The sequence below is a fragment of the Esox lucius genome, chromosome 11 (assembly GCF_011004845.1).
Source record: "Esox lucius isolate fEsoLuc1 chromosome 11, fEsoLuc1.pri, whole genome shotgun sequence".
NCBI classification, from domain to species: Eukaryota; Metazoa; Chordata; class Actinopteri; order Esociformes; family Esocidae; genus Esox; species Esox lucius.
The window spans coordinates 26,640,773-26,659,571 of NC_047579.1; the positions used below are offsets into that span (position 1 = coordinate 26,640,773).

The 18,799-nt window shown below is 38.7% G+C and overlaps 1 protein-coding gene across 6 annotated transcripts; it reads right to left on the bottom strand.

The window, feature by feature from the left end:
* Positions 1-574: 574 nt before the first annotated feature.
* Positions 575-18,641, bottom strand: map2k4a (mitogen-activated protein kinase kinase 4a). Of its 6 annotated transcripts, none has more exons than XM_020051153.2 (13): positions 18,179-18,641; positions 12,613-12,648; positions 10,586-10,610; positions 8,818-8,964; positions 8,321-8,495; positions 7,637-7,756; positions 4,547-4,666; positions 4,395-4,446; positions 4,126-4,253; positions 2,305-2,382; positions 1,820-1,968; positions 1,380-1,425; positions 575-1,294 (listed from the first exon to the last, which is right to left on the bottom strand). In XM_020051153.2, the coding sequence occupies exons 1-13, from the start codon at positions 18,327-18,329 to the stop codon at positions 1,181-1,183; spliced, it is 1,341 nt and encodes a 446-aa protein (XP_019906712.1). In that variant the 5' UTR covers positions 18,330-18,641; the 3' UTR covers positions 575-1,180. The 6 variants fall into 6 exon arrangements, with proteins under 6 accessions (XP_019906712.1, XP_010890018.1, XP_010890021.1 ...); XM_010891716.4 differs by having other exon boundaries at positions 8,818-8,920; positions 10,586-10,618; XM_010891719.4 differs by lacking the exon at positions 12,613-12,648 and having other exon boundaries at positions 8,818-8,920; positions 10,586-10,618.
* Positions 18,642-18,799: the final 158 nt, after the last annotated feature.

The window sequence follows — 18,799 nt, forward strand, 5'->3', positions numbered from 1 at the left end:
TCATAGTAATCATTAAATACTTTACACATTCTGCCCGCAACATACTCTGTAATACCCCACTGTAAAACTACTAACATCTAATGTTATATCCAGCCGATTTAATAAATAAATGGTTTATACTGTGCCAGTATTTTTTAATGGAAGACACCTCGTGATCGTAGAGACCACGTGAACTACCACTACATTCTGTGCATATTGTCAATTGGTATGAACGCAGTTCAAGTGCCATGCATTACAAATACTGGCATATCCGTTGAAATCATCAAGAGATGCATCAGAACGGTGGCGACATCCCGCTGTGAGCAGAGAAGTTGGTACAGTAGGCCATTTCATTACAGACAAATGCGTGGCTATATACAGGGATTCAAAATGGCTTTCACTAATTACAGGTCAACAGCACCATACATACTGACATTTTAAGAAGCGTTGCACTGATATAAATGTCTATAGTTGCATATATGTCATGGCTGAGAGAGCAAGTGTGCGTTTTTGTGGACGCTTGCCTTTCTACACCAGAACTGATTTACCTGAGCTCACATACATGCAGAATAACTAAATCTCTTTTGAAGCAAAATTATTTCTCTCTATGTTTTATTTTGTATATCAGCACAGTCCATTGCACAGTTAAGGGAGCAGCCACACAACATTGGATGGAGGCCACATCATCCGGTCCATCAATGCAGATACCTTTTACATTGCTTTACACCCTAAGAAGCACGGTTCCTTAAGATACCAAACACAATTCTTAAAGTCACATACATGAAAGAGGTGGGACGATTCACAAAGAGCATGATTCCAGTATGTTGATTAAAGTATCTGCAAAATCATATATTACACAAGTGATTTAACACTATAAATACATTTCCAGAATTTTAAATCACTTTACTGTATCCACATTAAAGATGAGGTCTCACATCAAGGTGAACCAAGACCATGGTATATTCATTAACTTGCTAGTATACTTACATGTACTGTAAGCATATTTGTGTATAAGAGAGACCGATAGACGTGAGTGAATGTTGATAATGTACAGACGTGACAGAAATGAACACCAGTCCTATTACGTGGCAATTTGTGTGTACATTTATTTTTCTTGATTTTAACACTGCCGCATGTGATAAAGCAACTCTTTACACGCTTGTTTTGTGTTTTTGTTCCAGGCTGCCGTTCTTCCTTCGAGTCAGTCAACATACATAGGGGAGCTAGGAGAGGTAGGCATCTGATCCAGGATTCTGCAGACGTAACTAGCCACCTCCACCAAGCGCTCCTCATACATCAATATGAAAGGATGTTTCTGCATTGAAGAGACAGAAATGGAATGGTATTAAATAACATTGGCAGTTCTAGGTGATAAGTACAGGTCTACATTTAATACTTACCAGAAGCTCTTTGTACTTTGGCCTTTTTGACTCATCCTTTGTAAGGCTAAAGAGAGGAAAGACAATAAAAATCACTAAAACACTGAACAAACTTTTCTTCGAGACACATGATATGTCGACAAGGGGGATTTAAAAGAACAAATCAGAGCCACTACAGACATCCGTGTTGGTTTGGATTTGGACAGCATAATGGCATCAAACAATTAGTGGTCATTTCTTGGGCACTGCTTGGTGATGTGAATAACGGCCACTTCATTAGACCATCATTGCATTTTTTATTAATTCATGAACATTTATAATTCTTGAACTATTTAAAAGAATGCCATAATTTACATTAAAACCATTTCTCAGACATGATGTTCAATACTTCAACATCAGCTTTGAACTCCATTTTAGAAATACCATCAACACAGGTCAAGAGAAGCATGTATTTTCTTTACCACAGATTGACAAAGTTGATGAATTTGGGGGAGAACTGCCTGTCTTCTGAGCTGGATAGCTGTGGGGGGTCTCCCTTCACCACCTGTGTCAGCTGGTCAAACACACTGTTCCACTTGGGGTAGGGAAACCGTCCGGTCGCCAACTCGTACTGCAAACACAAAGACATCATGCCGAGTCCACAGTTACAAATGGATTTCAAAAACACAAAAAGAGATTGTTACAAAAACACTTACGGGACAATGTGTTGTAGTTTTAACATTCAGTGCATCTTCTAATAGCTTTCTGAATATTAGATCTGTAATTATACCAATAACAAAGCCCCAAGTGTCTTTTTAAAATTGTTTTGAAAACACGGGCATGGAGAAATATATCTACACTAGAATTCATAGAGCTATGATGCATTGCCTGAGCATAAAACACATCAGCCCTAGACAGTTACGGTTTACATTTAAAGACCACAAGGAAAAGGGGGTTGTGGACCCACCAGTGTGATCCCCAAACTCCATACGTCTGAACGGACATCATATCCCTGTCTGGAGGCACCAGGGTCTATTCTCTCAGGCTGTGGAGGAGAGACGGAAAACATATTACAATACATTATAGTGATGGTATCATGAAAGGGCAGTTAAGTGCTAACATTTGTAGAACAGAAAACGCGTCATTAATGAAAACTGAAACATGTAACACACAAGCGTGTACAGTATAAACAGTCCAGTCCCGATATATATTACAACATTGAAGTTTCTAAATGTTAGTATCTGATGCCACATGATAGTCACACAAAAACTGCATACAGATTGTTACTATACAGGCATTTGCAGTTTATTTTGAGTATTTATATTTTAGTTCGTACCAAATTGTAAATAAATGTGATTGAATGAATGCTTCACAGTTCAAATTTTATGAGAGCTTTATTAACTACATTTATTGTTATATCTAGTAAAAACCAGTTTAGAACATAAACCTAGGATGGGTTCTATTGACCTATCATAACCCAGCGTTTCATCTTTTATGTCTTTACTTTAGTCATAAATAAGACATGACAATGCAGTGACTCCAAAGGAACTACTACCAGCCATTAGTTCATTTATGCATCTGAATAAGATATCAGGCACCCACACAAGGGGGACAGACTGCTGTGATTGCAGCATTTTAAAGAACAGTGGCTATGGAACTAAATCAGAACTGCCAAGACTGTTAAGAGGTCTGGATTTATTACTCATTATCGGCTAAAATGACAACAACATTAGCGCAGATTTACTGACCTACATTTTTCCAATCAATTACAAATATAATTTTGATGTGTGTTTGCTTTCAGTTCGCCAAAGTACTTCCTAATTAGAATATCAGAAATATTTACTTAAGATAAACACTGGGCCTACGGTAAAAAGGTACTGTTGAATGAGCATATGTCAGCACATACCAATAACTACTGTAGGTAGATTGAATCCCAGACCCGACAAAGGAGAATATCTAGAGTTTGGTCCTTGAGCAAAACAGTGAATACTAATTCCTGCTTGGGCACTCATTGGGGAAGCTCATCAGTAAAACCTTTAAATCAATCTTATGCACAAGGACCTTGAAGCTTCATTTTCAGCACCTGACCTTGAAATGTAGCTTCACTTAATTGTAGAGTAGACCAACATTTTCTTTTGAAGTGAATCACATTTACTCTTTAATGACTGGACCAGGCACAGACAGAAATACTGCTTAATCAAATCTGTAATAGCTGACATTTTTGTAATGGAAACTGAAGTATGAAGTAATGTAACTTGGATACCAGCCCTGTGTTACACTGCTTTATTCTGACATTTATGAAACCACACAGCTCATCCTTGGCCTTCCGGTGGCCGGGTGGTAGAGGTGTGTCCTGCTTCCTGATAAGGAAATACCAAATTTAGACTGGAAACTAGAGGGGCTTCTCATTTCAACGAGACCCCTGCTTCCGCGCAGAAAATAAACCCAGTGATGATGACACAGTGAGCTCATTCCACGGTACTGCCAACAGTTTGGACTACTTCAACTACAGTGCATGTCACACACACAGTATGAGGTTACTCTGCAGCTAGCCCAGAATAGGAACAACAAAATAAGCAGTGAACCGCTTACAACAATAATAAACACAGTAATATCGCCTTATAACTGACCATCTGTGCCAATAGATGGTCACTCAAAATACCAAAACAACTGAACGCCATATATGTATTGAATGGTGTCAAATGTACCCTAGCAGTCATTTAGTTATTCATCGTTTGGGGATTCCCCATTATGAAACACTGCACCAAAATCCCTATAACACACTTACTGCCATGTAGGGTCTGCATCCAGCATCTCTGGTTTTGGCAATAGAGTCCACCAGCTGGCCGCTGATGCCAAAATCACAAAGCTTAATGTTGCCATTCCTGTCCAGGAGGATGTTGGATGGCTTGATGTCTGAGTGGTGAAAAAAAAATACAGTTGACTGTCAGTAGCTGGGCTAGTCCTGTATAAAAGGAAGTGCTACCTTTTGTTAGGTTGAACTGTACACGTCTGAACGGATGTAATAAAGAACAAGACTTCATCCTGAAGACCTACCTCTGTGAATTATTTTCAAGTATTCTTTTAAGTGGTTAAGTGCTTTCACAGTCTGTAATAAAAGACACATAGTATAACAACTATTACATAGAAATATTAACTTCAAATCAAATGAAGTAATAGTGCAAAGGGGAAAACGCTTTAAAACTTACAGCTAATGTTACTTTGCCTAAGATTTCCTCTGGAATCACCTCATCTAATGCACAATACACATACTTGTAAAATTTGTCAAATGAGGTAGACATAAGTTCCATACATATCCAACAGTCCCCCTGAGAAAAAAAAAGAAATATTCACATGTTTACTGTCAACAACACAGAAACATAACATTAATTAAATGGATATATACATTGCAGTCCATATGCATTCTTACAGTGATGCATGTTTTAGCTCTGTAATCCATCACTGAGGGTATTTTTCATCCATATCTGATGAACCATTTAGAAATAAATGTTTTGTACATTTAACGATATCAAAAGTATTTGGACAAATGGCTTCACCACAGTCTCTTATTAGGCTGGTGAGTTTGTTTGCATCATTAGTCAATGTCTAGTCTTGAGGCTTTGCTTTTGTAGTCAATTGGGTGTGGCTGACAACGCATGGAAAAGTGTCAATGAAAGTCAAGCTGGCCAACATGATGCAGATAAAACAGAATAAATTGATCAGAGACATACAAAAAAAATTATTCTGTGTGCCAAAATCAACAGATACATTAAGAACAAATCACTGAAACAAATCACTGAAACAATAAAAGAGCAGCCCGACAGATCAGGAGATGTCAAGGAGGTAGGTGTGGATGTCAGCCCTTATTTTCACCAGCCAAATTACATAGAATGGGCTGCAAGGTAAAATAAAAACACTAGCTCCAAAAACTGGATGGCTTAAAAACACCAGAAAGAGCCTGCTGAAAAAGGTAGTGTGGACAGATTAAACAAACATTTACATGAACCAGAGTGATGGCAAGAGGAAAGTGTGGTGGAAAAAAAGAAATTGCAATACAAACATATCTGTGAAATAATGTGCAGGAAGTGTTATGTTTTGGGCATGTATGTCTGCCACTGGAATTGGCTCACTTGCCACTTGCATTCATTGATGATGTAACTGCTGACAGCAGCAGTACAACAAATGCTGAAGTGTTCAGAAACATCTTGTATGCTCAGATTCAACCAAATACATAAAAATTAATTGGTGGGCACTTCATCTTACAACAGGACAATGACCCTAAATATACTGCAAAATCAAAAATTGTGTTTTTCAGGGCCCAAAAGCGGAATGTTCTTGACAGGGTTTTCTTAAGAATGTGTTTCTCTTGCTAACGACAAGACTGAACACAAAATATTCCCAGAAACAAATCAGAGGAAGATACCCAACATCTGGTGATATTAATGGGTGGCAGACTTCAGGCTGTCAGCGATTATATAAAGAATTTGCAAACAAGTAACAACTATGATGACTTAAAGACCATGTTAATTTGTCCCATTACTTTTGTTCCCCTAAAATTGGAGCCATTTATAAAAAGGAATATAGATCCTATAAGGTAAACAGTTTATTGATGTAAATATGTAAAGCTCTAAAACACAAGCTGCACTCAAAATTCTTAGTCTACACACCCCTGTTAAAATGGCAGGTTCTTGTGATGTAAAAGAATGAGACAAAGATAAATCATGTCAGATCTTTCTCCACTTTTAAAGTGACCAATAATGTGAACAATTCATTTGAAAAACAAACTGAAACCTTAGAGGAAAAAAAACAAAACAAAAAAACGTACAATAACCTGGTTGCATAAGTGTGCACACCCTCTTATAACTGGGGATATGGCTGTGTTCACAATTTACCAATCACATTCAAACTCATGTTAAATAGAAGTCATTACACACCTGCCATCATTTAAAGTGACTCTGATTAATCACAAATAAAGTTCAGCTGTTCTAGTAGGATTTTCCTGACATTTTCTTAGTTGCATCTCAGAGCAAAAGCCATGGTCCGCAGAGAGCTTCCAAAGCATCAGAGGGATCTCATTGTTGAACAAAATCAGTCAGGAGAAGCATTAGATACACCATGGAACACAGTGAAGACAGCCAACATCAAGTGGAGAAAATATTGCACAACAGAGACATTACCAAGAACCGGACGTCCCTCTAAAACTGATGAAAAGACAAGAAAACTGGTCAGGGAGGCTTTCAAGAGGCCTACAGCAACATCAAAGGAACTGCAGGAATTTCTGGCAAGTACTGGCTGTGTGCTACATGTGACAATCTCCCGCATTCTTCATATGAATGGGCTAAGGGGTAGGGTGGCAAGACGGAAGCCTTTTCTTACAAAGAAAAACATTCAAACCCAGCTGAAGTTTGCAAAAACAAACTTCAAGTCCCCCAAAAACAAATGGGAAAATATGTTATGGTCTTATGAAACTAAGATTGAACCTTTTGGCCATAATTCCAAAAAGTATGTTTGGCACAAAAACAACCCTGCACATCACCCAAAGAACACCATACCCACAGTGAAACATGGTGGTGGCAGCATCTTGCTTTGGGGCTGTTTTTCTTTAGCTGGAATTCTGACCAAATACCAGGCAATATTGGCACAAAACCTTCAGGCCTCCATTAGAAAGCTGAAGATGAAGAGGAAGTTCACCTTTCAGCACGACAACGACCCAAAGCACACATCAAAATCCACAAAAGCATGGCTTCACCAGAAGATTAAAATTTTAGAATGGCCCAGTCAGAGCCCAGACCTGAATCCAATTGAACATCTGTGGGGTGATCTGAAGATGGCTGTGCACAGGAGATGTCCTCGCAATTTGGAGCTCTTTTGCAAAGAAGAGTGGGCAAATATTGCCATGTCAAGATGTTCCATGCTAATAGACTTGTAGCACTCAAAAAGACTGAGTGCTGTAAAAAAATCAAAAGGTGCTTCAACAAAGTATTAGTTTAAGGGTGTGCACACTTATGCAACCAGGTTATTGTTTTTTATTTTTATTTTTTCCCCCACAAAAATGTCAGTTAGTTTTTCAATTGGATTGTTCACGTTATGGGTCAAATTAAAGGTGGAAAAAGTTCTGACATGATTAATGTTTGTCTCATTCTTTTACATCACAAGAACCTGGCATTTTAACAGGGGTGTGTAGACTTTTTATATCCACTGTAGCCAAAACCAAAATAGCATATGTCACTACCCAAATACTTATGGACTGCACTGTAATTCAATCAATAAAACAAAAAAGGACAGAAAAATGTGTGCACCTCTCTGAAAAGAGCCCCGTAAAACTGGACTATGTAGAGACAGTCACTACTCCTCATGACTACATCCAGGTCCATAAGAAGCTGCTTCTGTTCCTTCTCATCAACTGTTGACCTAATCCTCTGTGGGACACATGAAACACAAACGTCAATCCTATTGGTTAAAGCTTCTGACCAGTGACAGAAAGGTTGGTACTTCAAATCCCTCATTCAACAAGGTGGAAAATCTCTGAGTAAGGCAGTTAACCCCAACTTCTCTTAGAGTATTGCTGACAATAAGAATGTGTAATCAGTCATATTTACATGGTTAAATAGTGCAAAAAAAATAATAATAATAATTGGGGAGTTTACCATGAGAAACACACATTTGCATATGCTGGGTCCCCAGGGGGTTGGTTTACACTTTGGAAAATATGGTGATCACTCAGTAACAATAGCAATAACTAACAAATTCACTGGACAGAGGATAATCAACGTTTTCACTTTATTAGCACAATTCCTGTAGTTTAGTTAATGAAAGGCTCTAATTTGCCAACTCCTTATGACCTCTCACAATCCCTTTTTCTAAACAGATCGGGAAAGGTCAGAGGACAAGCGGCATAGGGTTTTAAGATGGACTCTAGAAGAGAGGAGAGAGGATGTAAGGAGTATGAAACCTTCCCAATGTGGTCAATGCGGGAAAGTCACCTTGACAGCCATTATCTGGTTGCTGGGCTTGTGCACCATCTTGTTGACGGAGCCATAAGCACCCCGCCCAATCTCCCCCAGGTCCTTGAGGTCCTCAGCCGTGAAGTCACAATCCCCCCCTGCGGATATCTTCAACTTCCCTGACGATTCGATACTATGTGTCCGCAGCCTCTCTCTGACCACATAAATAGGTAGAACACAGATGGGAAACAATCCTTGTTAGTAGAGCAACATCTTCATAAATGTATACTTATACTGATTAGTTGGCATCTGTTTGATTCAGCATATCTTAAGCAGGATTGTTGTACTCATCACCTAATTAAGAGCAAAGACACAGGACAAACAGTTACTTCTTGTGACAGTCTTAGACTCTAAACCTGAAGGAACTCTGATAACATTTCTTTATGCAGAAGTTTGCATTGTGGCAATTGCAAACTCCACTTCAATATTTTGCTCCACAAAATAACACTTATGGCAAATTCTGGAGGTATACTTACATCTGAGGGTTCTGAAATGGGGGTCCTGCTGTATTCAGAGTAAATCTGGTGGTTGGTTTGATCGGAGGATTGGCAAAATTTAACTTCAGTGCTTTGCGTTTACCTGATAGGGAGGATGCAGAGTCTGTCAGTGTAGGCGCAAGGCATCTATGTTAAGAGTAGAGACAGCCAAGGAGCAGCAAATAACACAAACAAACTCAAATGAAAAATGACAACAGATACCATACCACAGAATGAGATACAAGTAAAGCATTGGGGGGACACAACTGAAACATGAGCATTTAAGTGCATTTACAGTTGTCATGCAATCCACACCTATAGACAATGCCTGTAAGAAGAATGACCTCAGCCCTGCATATTAGTACAAACATGCTTTTTCAAAGAAATCCCTCTTCAATTTCTGTGAGATAGAGATTTCTTCTAGAGATGTCCGAGGTTTGGCTGATACTTTTCTGAAAATGAACCTCTACTGAACTATATGGGGTAGTCAACAAAAAAAATGGGGTCTGGATCAATTTCAAATAAACCACAAGAGTAAGTATATTCAAAGGTTATTCATCAAACCATGTTTACGCTATAGCCTTAGTGCCCAGGAAAATAAATCCCCCGGAGGTCTTGTTAAAAGGCATATTCAAGTTGCACAGTGAATTTTTGGAAATGGTATACGTTTATCACTTCTTAATAGACACTTGCTCTAACCCATGGCCTAGTAACTCAGATCCTAAACCATGGCCATTTATGATGGAGGCCTATCTACAATTCACGTATAGCATTTCAGTAGGTTTTGCTCATAAGGGAGTAGGTAATAATTAAACTAGGCTACCATAGGGAAGGAGGAGGCTAAAAACTCTTGAGTTCACCTTGAAATGAAGAATGCATTCAGTTCTCTCTCCACCCAAAATACCACACGTCTGTATACTCAAATTCCAATAGAAGGGCACACAGCGTTGAAAATTACACTCAAATGTTCTCCATGTCTCAACAGGCAACTGCCGCTCATGCCAAAAAAAAAAAGAAAGTGTGTTGAAAAACAAAATGCAAATTGGTTTTAAAAATAATGTGAAAAATAACCCCAAGCATTAAAAGCTGGTTTTACTTGTTAGTAGCAAGCTGACTAAAAGTGCTAAAACTAGAGGTAGAGCTTCCATTACAATGTTCATTAAAAACACACTAAATTAATTAACACAGGCAGAAGGACTAAACATTTTTCCATCAAAATAAGGAGTGTCTAGGTGGTCATTGGTTTAGGCCAAACCAAACAGTGGTGAGGACCAGTTGAAACCCAAAGTGTGAATCTACACCAATGCTAATGGAAGCTCTTAGGCCTAGGCTTGTGCCGATGACAGATGATGGGAAAATGGATAGGACATGTTGGAAAATAAACATTATGTAACATTTTGTATAAAATATATATATGTTTGGTAATGAGTAATAGTGAAATTGAAACATACAGGATAGTTATTAGTTTTTTGGCAACTACAGAAATGCAAAAAGTGAAATCAACAAGACAGACTCTTTTTTTTATTAACTATAATGACCAGGGATCTTAAAATGAAGGCCAACTTAAGCTTCCCTCTAACTCAGGATAATCAATGTTGCTTAGCCTCAAACTAGCCTAGCAATACCGGCACAAGCCTACTAGAGCCCAAAACACTTTTCACTTGGATTAGTTGAAAACAACAGAGGACAGACTCCCCCATACCAGACTGTCAGGCGGAAACAAAGGGTTGAGAACTGTTGACACTGTAGCAAAAGAGGTTTGGCTTACTTGGGGGAGCTCCAGAAAGGTTTATCTGAAACCCTAGAGGTGAGAAGAGAACATTTCTTTTTCATATTTCACCTTTATTTCTGCTAATTCTTTCTGAGTTCATTACTAACATGGTTAGTTGAATATTCAATTGGATTTAAACAAAAAACAACCCAATATATAAGGAAACCTGTAAATATTAAAATTATGCTGCTACACTGCAGCTTCTCAGCTCAAGTGTTTACAGCAGGGCACAAAGCATGGTTTCCCAAAACCACCACCACAATGACAACTTATAAATACTTCTGAAATCAACTGGACTTCTGTTAATGAGAAAGGGACCATTAATTACTGTTTGATAACACATCTATACTTTTTCCAACATCCCCAACTGACCAAGAAATTATGGCTGGAATTTCTGCCTAAAGAAAGCCTAAACTATACGCAAACTTCATTAAAGAATGAGAATTCTTATCAAATCTTAACCACAGCAGCCTTGTTATATAGTGTCTCACACTTTAGGGTTACAAATCTTTAACTACATAAAGATAGTTATAGAAGGAAAGGATTATGTTGTGTGCTTGCTAGTTATATAGCCTTTCTAATTTGAATACGTTTAGTGTTATCGTAACTACAGTAATCATTATTAAACAAATAGGTAGATGAAAATATGAATAATCTGGATAGCTTGAACATTAAATGTTGGTGAGATGTCTTTAGTTAGAGGTAACTGGTGGTGAGGTATTTATTGCATTTTTTTGCAACTTTAGTTATAGTTAATCAAACAAATAGAACTCGGGACAACCTGAACATGTGAAAATTGGTTTGGTCTAGATAAACAGCCAGAACACGTTAGCGGTGTTGGTACAGAGGTAGTTACAAACTTTATTCATATTCATGCAAATTGGTAAAATTTGTATAGTTCATATATATTTTAATATTTTTGAGGTTAGGATAAACTGAAGTTTAAAAGTTGGTCTTATAACTTAATTTACCAAAAAGATTTACCATTTTGAATAGCAACCAAAAACATTTATTGTTCAGAAATTACACAAATCCATTGAGCAATCATTTTGGTTTGTAGTTGGTCGTTAAAACAAGTGGTTAGCAAAACGGGTCCTAGAGTGCCACAGACACTTATTTTACCAACATGGACCACCACTGTATTTTTCAAAATCACTGAATTAATCAATTGAATAAGTAGCTCAGTGTGCTGCCTAGTTGGGATGAAATCCTGCAGTAACTGCACAAGTCCAGGAAAATAATTACATACCCCTGGTTTAAAACAAAAGCCTAGAATTGAGAATCTAATTTAAACCAATGTTAACACTTAGAATTCAAAAAGTTAACATGCATCCAAAATCTAATCATAGGCATTCTATGTTGGGTCAGTTTAAACATATCAAGACTAGTTTGGATTATTATGGCACCAGTTACTATGGTTGCGTGAACTACTAACATTATACAACTTCATCTTGCATCAGTGAACCAGTAAATGCGTACGCTGCGCATTCCACTACAAAGAAAAAAAATGAGGGTTGGGGGTAATGCGTAAACATGCAAACACACACAGCAGGAACTTTGGTATGGCCAAGATTAGGCAGATTCAGTGGAACTATAATGGTGTAGACTTATAAAACAATAGCAACCTAAAAATGAAAAATAAATTAAATATGTAGGAGGCAATGAAACACACAAAATGATGCTGGCGGGGAGAGACAGTAACAATTGAAGAATCTATTCTTTGGACAGCTCACCGTCGATCAGCATCAAGTCAGAAGGGTTATGGGAAGTTAGTAGCATTATAGAAAGGGAAGAAGAACAACACAATAATGTAGTTACACTAATCCTAAAACAAACAGAATTTTCATAAAAACTAACAAATATGAACTGTAAAATATCATTTTCAAGTGGCATGCAAAATATATAGAACCAAATACAAAAGGTATTAAGTAGCTAGCTATGACATTTTTGGTAAAGCTAACGTTACATCAACAATGTATGTAACTGTAATGTCATCTCTATAAAATGTGTAATACGGTAGCTACCTGTTTCACTCTGACATCTCCAGCAAGTGTTGGCTTCTGTAAGTTAAAATGAAACATACTGTTTGTAAAAACATTAAAAATAATATGGAAATGGAAAATCTTTCTTCTGGAGGATGTGGCGAATTATTTATTCACTATGTAAAAGATGCTCAAACAAGTTTCACTGTGCTCCTCCTGGTCCACAACAATGGAATCAGGGAGGGGAATGTATCAGTCGCTGTCCTTTACACTCACCTAAAGGATTATTAGGAACACCATACTAATACTACGTTTGACCCCCTTTCGCCTTCAGAACTGCCTTAATTCTACATGGCATTGATTCAACAAGGTGCTGAAAGCATTCTTTAGAAATGTTGGCCCATATTGATAGGATAGCATCTTGCAGTTGATGGAGATTTGTGGGATGCACATCCAGGGCACAAAGCTCCCGTTCCTCCACATCCCAAAGATGCTCTATTGGGTTGAGATCTGGTGACTGTGTGGGCCATTTCAGTACAGTGAACTCATTGTCATGTTCAAGAAACCAATTTGAAATGATTCGAGCTTTGTGACATGGTGCATTATCCTGCTGGAAGAAGACATCAGAGGATGGGTACATGGTGGTCATAAAGGGATGGACATGGTCAGAAACAATGCTCAGGTAGACCGTGGCATTTAAACGATGCCCAATTGGCCCTAAAGTGTGCCAAGAAAACATCCCCCACACCATTACACCACCACCACCAGCCTGCACAGTGGTAACAAGGCATGATGGATCCATGTTCTCATTCTGTTTACGCCAAATTCTGACTCTACCATCTGAATGTCTCATCAGAAATTGAGACTCATCAGACCAGGCAACATTCTTCCAGTCTTCAACTGTCCAATTTTGGTGAGCTCGTGCAAATTGTAGCCTCTTTTTCCTATTTGTAGTGGAGATGAGTGGTACCCGGTGGGGTCTTCTGCTGTTGTAGCCCATCCGCCTCAAGGTTGTGCGTGTTGTGGCTTTACAAATGCTTTGCTGCATACCTCGGTTGTAACAAGTGGTTATTTCAGTCAAAGTTGCTCTTCTATCAGCTTAAATCAATCAGCCCATTCTCCTCTGACCTCTAGCATCAACAAGGCATTTTTGCCCACAGGACTGCCGCATACTGGATGTTTTTCCCTTTTCACACCATTCTTTGTAAACCCTAGAAATGGTTGTGCGTGAAAATCCCAGTAACTGAGCAGATTGTGAAATACTCAGACCGGCCCGTCTGGCACCAACAACCATGCCACGCTCAAAATTGCTTAAATCACCTTTCTTTCCCATTCTGACATTCAGTTTGGAGTTCAGGAGATTGTCTTGACCAGGACCACACCCCTAAATTCATTGAAGCAACTGCCATGTGATTGGCTGATTAGATGATTGCATTAATGAGAAATTGAACAGGTGTTCCTAATAATCCTTTAGGTGAGTGTAGATACGATATCCCTCCACTGATTTTGATAAGACTTGTCTGAATGCTGCATAAGAGCATATATAGTACACTGATGGCACTATAACAAACAATTAAAAATAAATTGGCACTGTCACATCCCATAAGACATTTAATCTGTAACATATATAAACAGAAGTGTAAAACAACACAGGCCATCAACAGTTTACATTGGCATGGTTGGGAACATTAATGCAGTAAATTTAGTGAAGGATATTGAAATGTAACAAAGGTTAGTACAGAGGCAGCAAACACTGACTCAACATACAGTGCAGTATATAAGTATTTTGACAGTGATAAAGGTTATGTTGTTTTGGCTATGTACTCCAGAACACTGGATATTTAAATAATAAAAACATACAATAAAAAGATTCAAATGCAGACCGTTAGCTTTAATTTTAGGGTATTTACATCCATAAAGCAAGAACTGTATAGAAAGTACAGACCTTTTTGTGGTCCCACCATTTTAGAGGACAAAAAGCAAAACTTAGAAATTAACATAATCTTAAATAAAAATGCCACATTTTGATGAAATGTATCTGAGCAGCCAACATGTTTCTGTAAATGTCATATTAATTCCTACTGCTGCTCTCAGAAATTACATACATACCAAAAAAACACCCCTCCACTGTTTAAGTTGGTATGTCAGTTCATTTTTGCTCCACACTTGCCTCTTGCCATAATATTTGTTTCATCTGTCTCCGCGGGCACTTTTTGGTTATTTTTTAGGCCATCTTGTTTTTGAGGCTAGCTAAGAACTGTTTGCAAAACAGTTGTTCAGCAAATGGTAATAGCTAACATCCACACCTACCTCCTACAGAGAGATCCTGATTTATGGGTTGTTGTAGGTTTTTGCCGGACCGCGTAAGCGGAGCCTGTCTCTGAACGAGTGAGTGAGTGAGCGAGCCAGTGAGATTGTTAAATAGCGTAGGGGTTAGCGACGCAGACTGCCACATAGTCGACCGGGATTCGATCCTCGCCACGAACCAAACAATGTAGACATTGGGATTTGAACCAGCTATGGAGTGACGGGAGTCATTATTTTCATTAAATGTAAATCTATTAGCTAGCCATCTACAGTAATTTTCTAATTTAATGCATTGAATGTAGTGTTGCAATCCTCTTATACTTGTTGTTGGTTTGGATGTTAATAGGTAATGTAGGGAGTTTCAACAAATTGGTTTGACAATGCAGGAAGTAAACAGACACCACATCTCTACACACATATAACATGCATTTGTGCAACAACACCTGCTGTTTAAATAGTGTAGTGGCTAAAGACACAGTCTGTCACATAGGACACTGCATATCGAATCCAGCCAGAGCAACAACATTAATTCCTTCTAATCACGGGCCGGCTGAACTAGGCTTGCCTGGTTTCTTGTTTCTACATAATGATGAGCATTCTTTAGTCATCTACTGCAGAGGTTTTCTTTGATCTAGTAGGTTGTTTGCCAATGCTGAGCTAACCAGTGTATTCCTTCTTCTTGTTAATGTACCAAACAGTTGATTGGGGCATGCCTAATGTTTTGGCTATGTCTGTCTGAAATTGACATGTCATTGGCCTGCATGATGTCAGACCACAGCAACTGACTCCAAATACAAAGCTTAAACTCAAGACTAGACATTGACAGTTCTCTTGTGCATTCACTAATGATGCAAAACAGCACACCTGCCAAAAAAAGGGACAGCTGTTAAACTTTGGACAAAGTATTGTCCAAATACTTTTGCCACCCTTGAATGGGTCAACTGTGTATAAAATGTGCTGTTATTTCTAAATGATTAATCCAATAAGGATGAAGATACCCTCAAATCAAGGCAGACAGTCATTACATTAACCCCACAGTACAGAGCCAAAACAACAAAACTTGTGTCACTGTCCAAATAATTGTGCACTGCAATGTTTGCAAGAACATTTGTACTGTAGTACTATAACAGTGCTTACATGTGGAGTGTTTGATTATGTGTACTCAAATTGACACAGGAAGCCTTAACATGCAAGATCAAATGTTGGATAAAGCAATAATACATGAATTATTTAAATTACAGATGCACAATATACTGTTTATATGTACAAATAGACAGGGCAAAACATGTGGGGTTGGCCAGCATGAACGCTTTTTGAACTACTTGTTTGACAATTGGCCAAAAAAAGTATCACTGGTAGTGTTTGTAACACTAGAAGATAATATATAAAATTAACCTTTATTAGGCCTACCAGGTTATAGGAGATCATACTAAATGAATTGGCATTCTATATACAGTAATGCTACGATTAGACTGACATTCTAATGTTGCATATACAATGCTCTTTTAAATATACTTGAATCAATTTCCAGGCATCTATTCCTGTCACTATTAACAGAGTGGCTAGGTAATCCAATGTTGGCTAGTGCTGAGATGATATACACTCACTGGACACCATCATATACCTATCTAGTATTGGGCAAGACCCCCCTTTGCCATTATCCAATTCAAGGTTCAACACCATGTGTGTTCAGTGATGCCCTTCAGCACACCAATTGTGTTTGAGTATTTGTGGCCTTTCTGTCAGCTTGAAAAACTCTGTCTATTCTCCTCTAAAAACTCTCTTAATAAGGCGTTTTCGGACACAGAACTGCCGCGCCCTGGATGTTTTCTGTCCCATAAGGTCAGCTGTTTCCAGGATGCTGGAACCACCACATCTGGCGCCAACAATCACATCACATGACAGTAAAAGGCACTTAGATCAAACATCTTACCTATTGTAATGTTTGATTAAACAACAACTAAAGCTTTTGGCCATGTCTGCATGGTTTATAGAGTTGAGACACATGATGAGCTGTTTGGCTATTTGCGATAAGAAAAGGTGTACCTAATACACTCTATGAGTGTAAGTCTGGTTATCTTGTTTTTTTTTAACATATTCTGTCTCACATGAAAGGACTATGGCAGGTAACGCATATTAAGCCAATGCTTTCCTATTCTAAACAAATCAGGGATTTCTGTAACACAATTGTTGTTGTTTGTCTTCACTGTAAATGAATTAGCTGGTAACTAGATAGCAATTTCAGCACCCCGGGCAGTACAATAAACACTGCGGTACAGTCCTGTTACTGCAGCTATAGGACAAGAGCAAAACAAGGTGCGCCAGTCACACACGCTGCATTGGCAAGCGATACATTTTTTTTTACTTTTACTTGTCACAGCATGTCCCAAACCGCCCCCAATAAATTCTTCCAAACACCCCCCAGAACAAAACTCCAGTTGGATTCACACTGAGTGAGAACTCTACCCCACATCTGACAACACCGGCCCAACTAAACGATTATGAATGATGCCTTGCCGTAGAGATCCTAAATGTAAAAAAGAAAACTTGGCTAATCTGCATTTCGTGCTAGAACGTTAGATAATACTAAAGGTCTGGCCTGGCTAGCTGTATAACTAGCTATTTTCTTCAGCATGGAAACGAAAAAAAAAACTTAACTATAGTGACAATCTGAACTGCAAATTAACGAAAGATGAGGTGGAGTCAACCTGGTGTTAATAATATTAAAATACTAACAAGCAATATCTGAACACATTACATGCAAAACAAATAAAAACTGACAGGCCTTGTTTTCAGTTATAGTAGTACAGTAGTACTGTACTAGCAACAATAAAGTTCTCTGTGGCTAGCTCGAAATGCCACTTTGTATCGTAGCTGTTTTTAACAACTATCACTATGCCTACCTATAGCTGTATTTGGTTAACTAGTTAGGGATGTGTTATTTCTAACAATAATATCAACCTTTACATATTTAGTTACAAATCAACGTTTTTGTTGTGTAGGAAACTGACGTTAACTAACTACAGTCGCTACAGAACAGGGTTAGCCGCTCCAGACTGGACCTCTCGGGTAGTTAGCTAGTTACATTACCAGAACTGAGACGTTTCCTGATTTTGTCATCAACGAAGGCTAACAATATAACGTTAACGCATAGTAGCCACTAGTTATGTATAGCTTACATAACTAAGGCACGTCTGCTAACCAATAAATGTTAGCTAGTTAGCATAGCCACGTTGATTTTGTACGTTACAGAAACAACACTCACTGAAAAGATACAGCTATATGACGGTATCTAACTTACCCTGCATGCTGCTCATTGTTGTTATGTGTTGCGACTGGGATTGATGGTGATGTGAACCTGTAGATCCTGCGTTATTGCTGTTGTGGCTGGTAGATGTTGAGTTGCTGTTGTTGGGGCTGGGAGTCGCCATTGTTATGTGTTTGGATTCCATCAGCAGCACTAGGCTGCAATGCAGAAACCGAGAGCAACTTCACCCTCTCCAGACAGAATAATCAAGCAGGCCAGACTTTTTCGAGCAACTCAAAATCGCGTTGATGTGGAGCGCCCTAGAACACAGTACCGAACACGAGACAGGGCTGCAGGGTTTGTATCAAACTACCAAAAGAGAGTAAGAAATTGGACAGTGTTTGACAGTCCAGTAACCATGTTTCCATTACTTGCTAGCGAAAGTCAAGACTTCAACATTCCACCCACTGCCAGCTCGGTGGATTTCATTCAACCAGGGACCAGCAATCAGTCAGCTGACCAAGGCTGCGTTCCTCGGTTTAGACGTTTGCTGACGCCTGGGCATATTTGACGACGTCTGGATGGGTAGCAGTCTCGATTAAAAAGTAAATGACGCACGCAACCGTTGGTGGATGAATGTAACGCCTGAGCAGGGGAACGTAAACCAGCTGTCAC

What these genes read in the sequence shown, in the direction of transcription:
- map2k4a (XM_020051153.2), bottom strand. Translation starts at nt 18,329, where the DNA reads ATGGAATCCAAACACATAACAATGGCGACTCCCAGCCCCAACAACAGC. An exon ending in CCATTTCAGAACCCTCAGAT is followed by an intron (nt 8,496 to 8,817) that starts GTAAGTATACCT and finishes TTATGTGGTCAG; the next exon opens with AGAGAGGCTGCGGACACATA. An exon ending in CTTGAAAATAATTCACAGAG is followed by an intron (nt 4,254 to 4,394) that starts GTAGGTCTTCAG and finishes TTCACCACTCAG; the next exon opens with ACATCAAGCCATCCAACATC.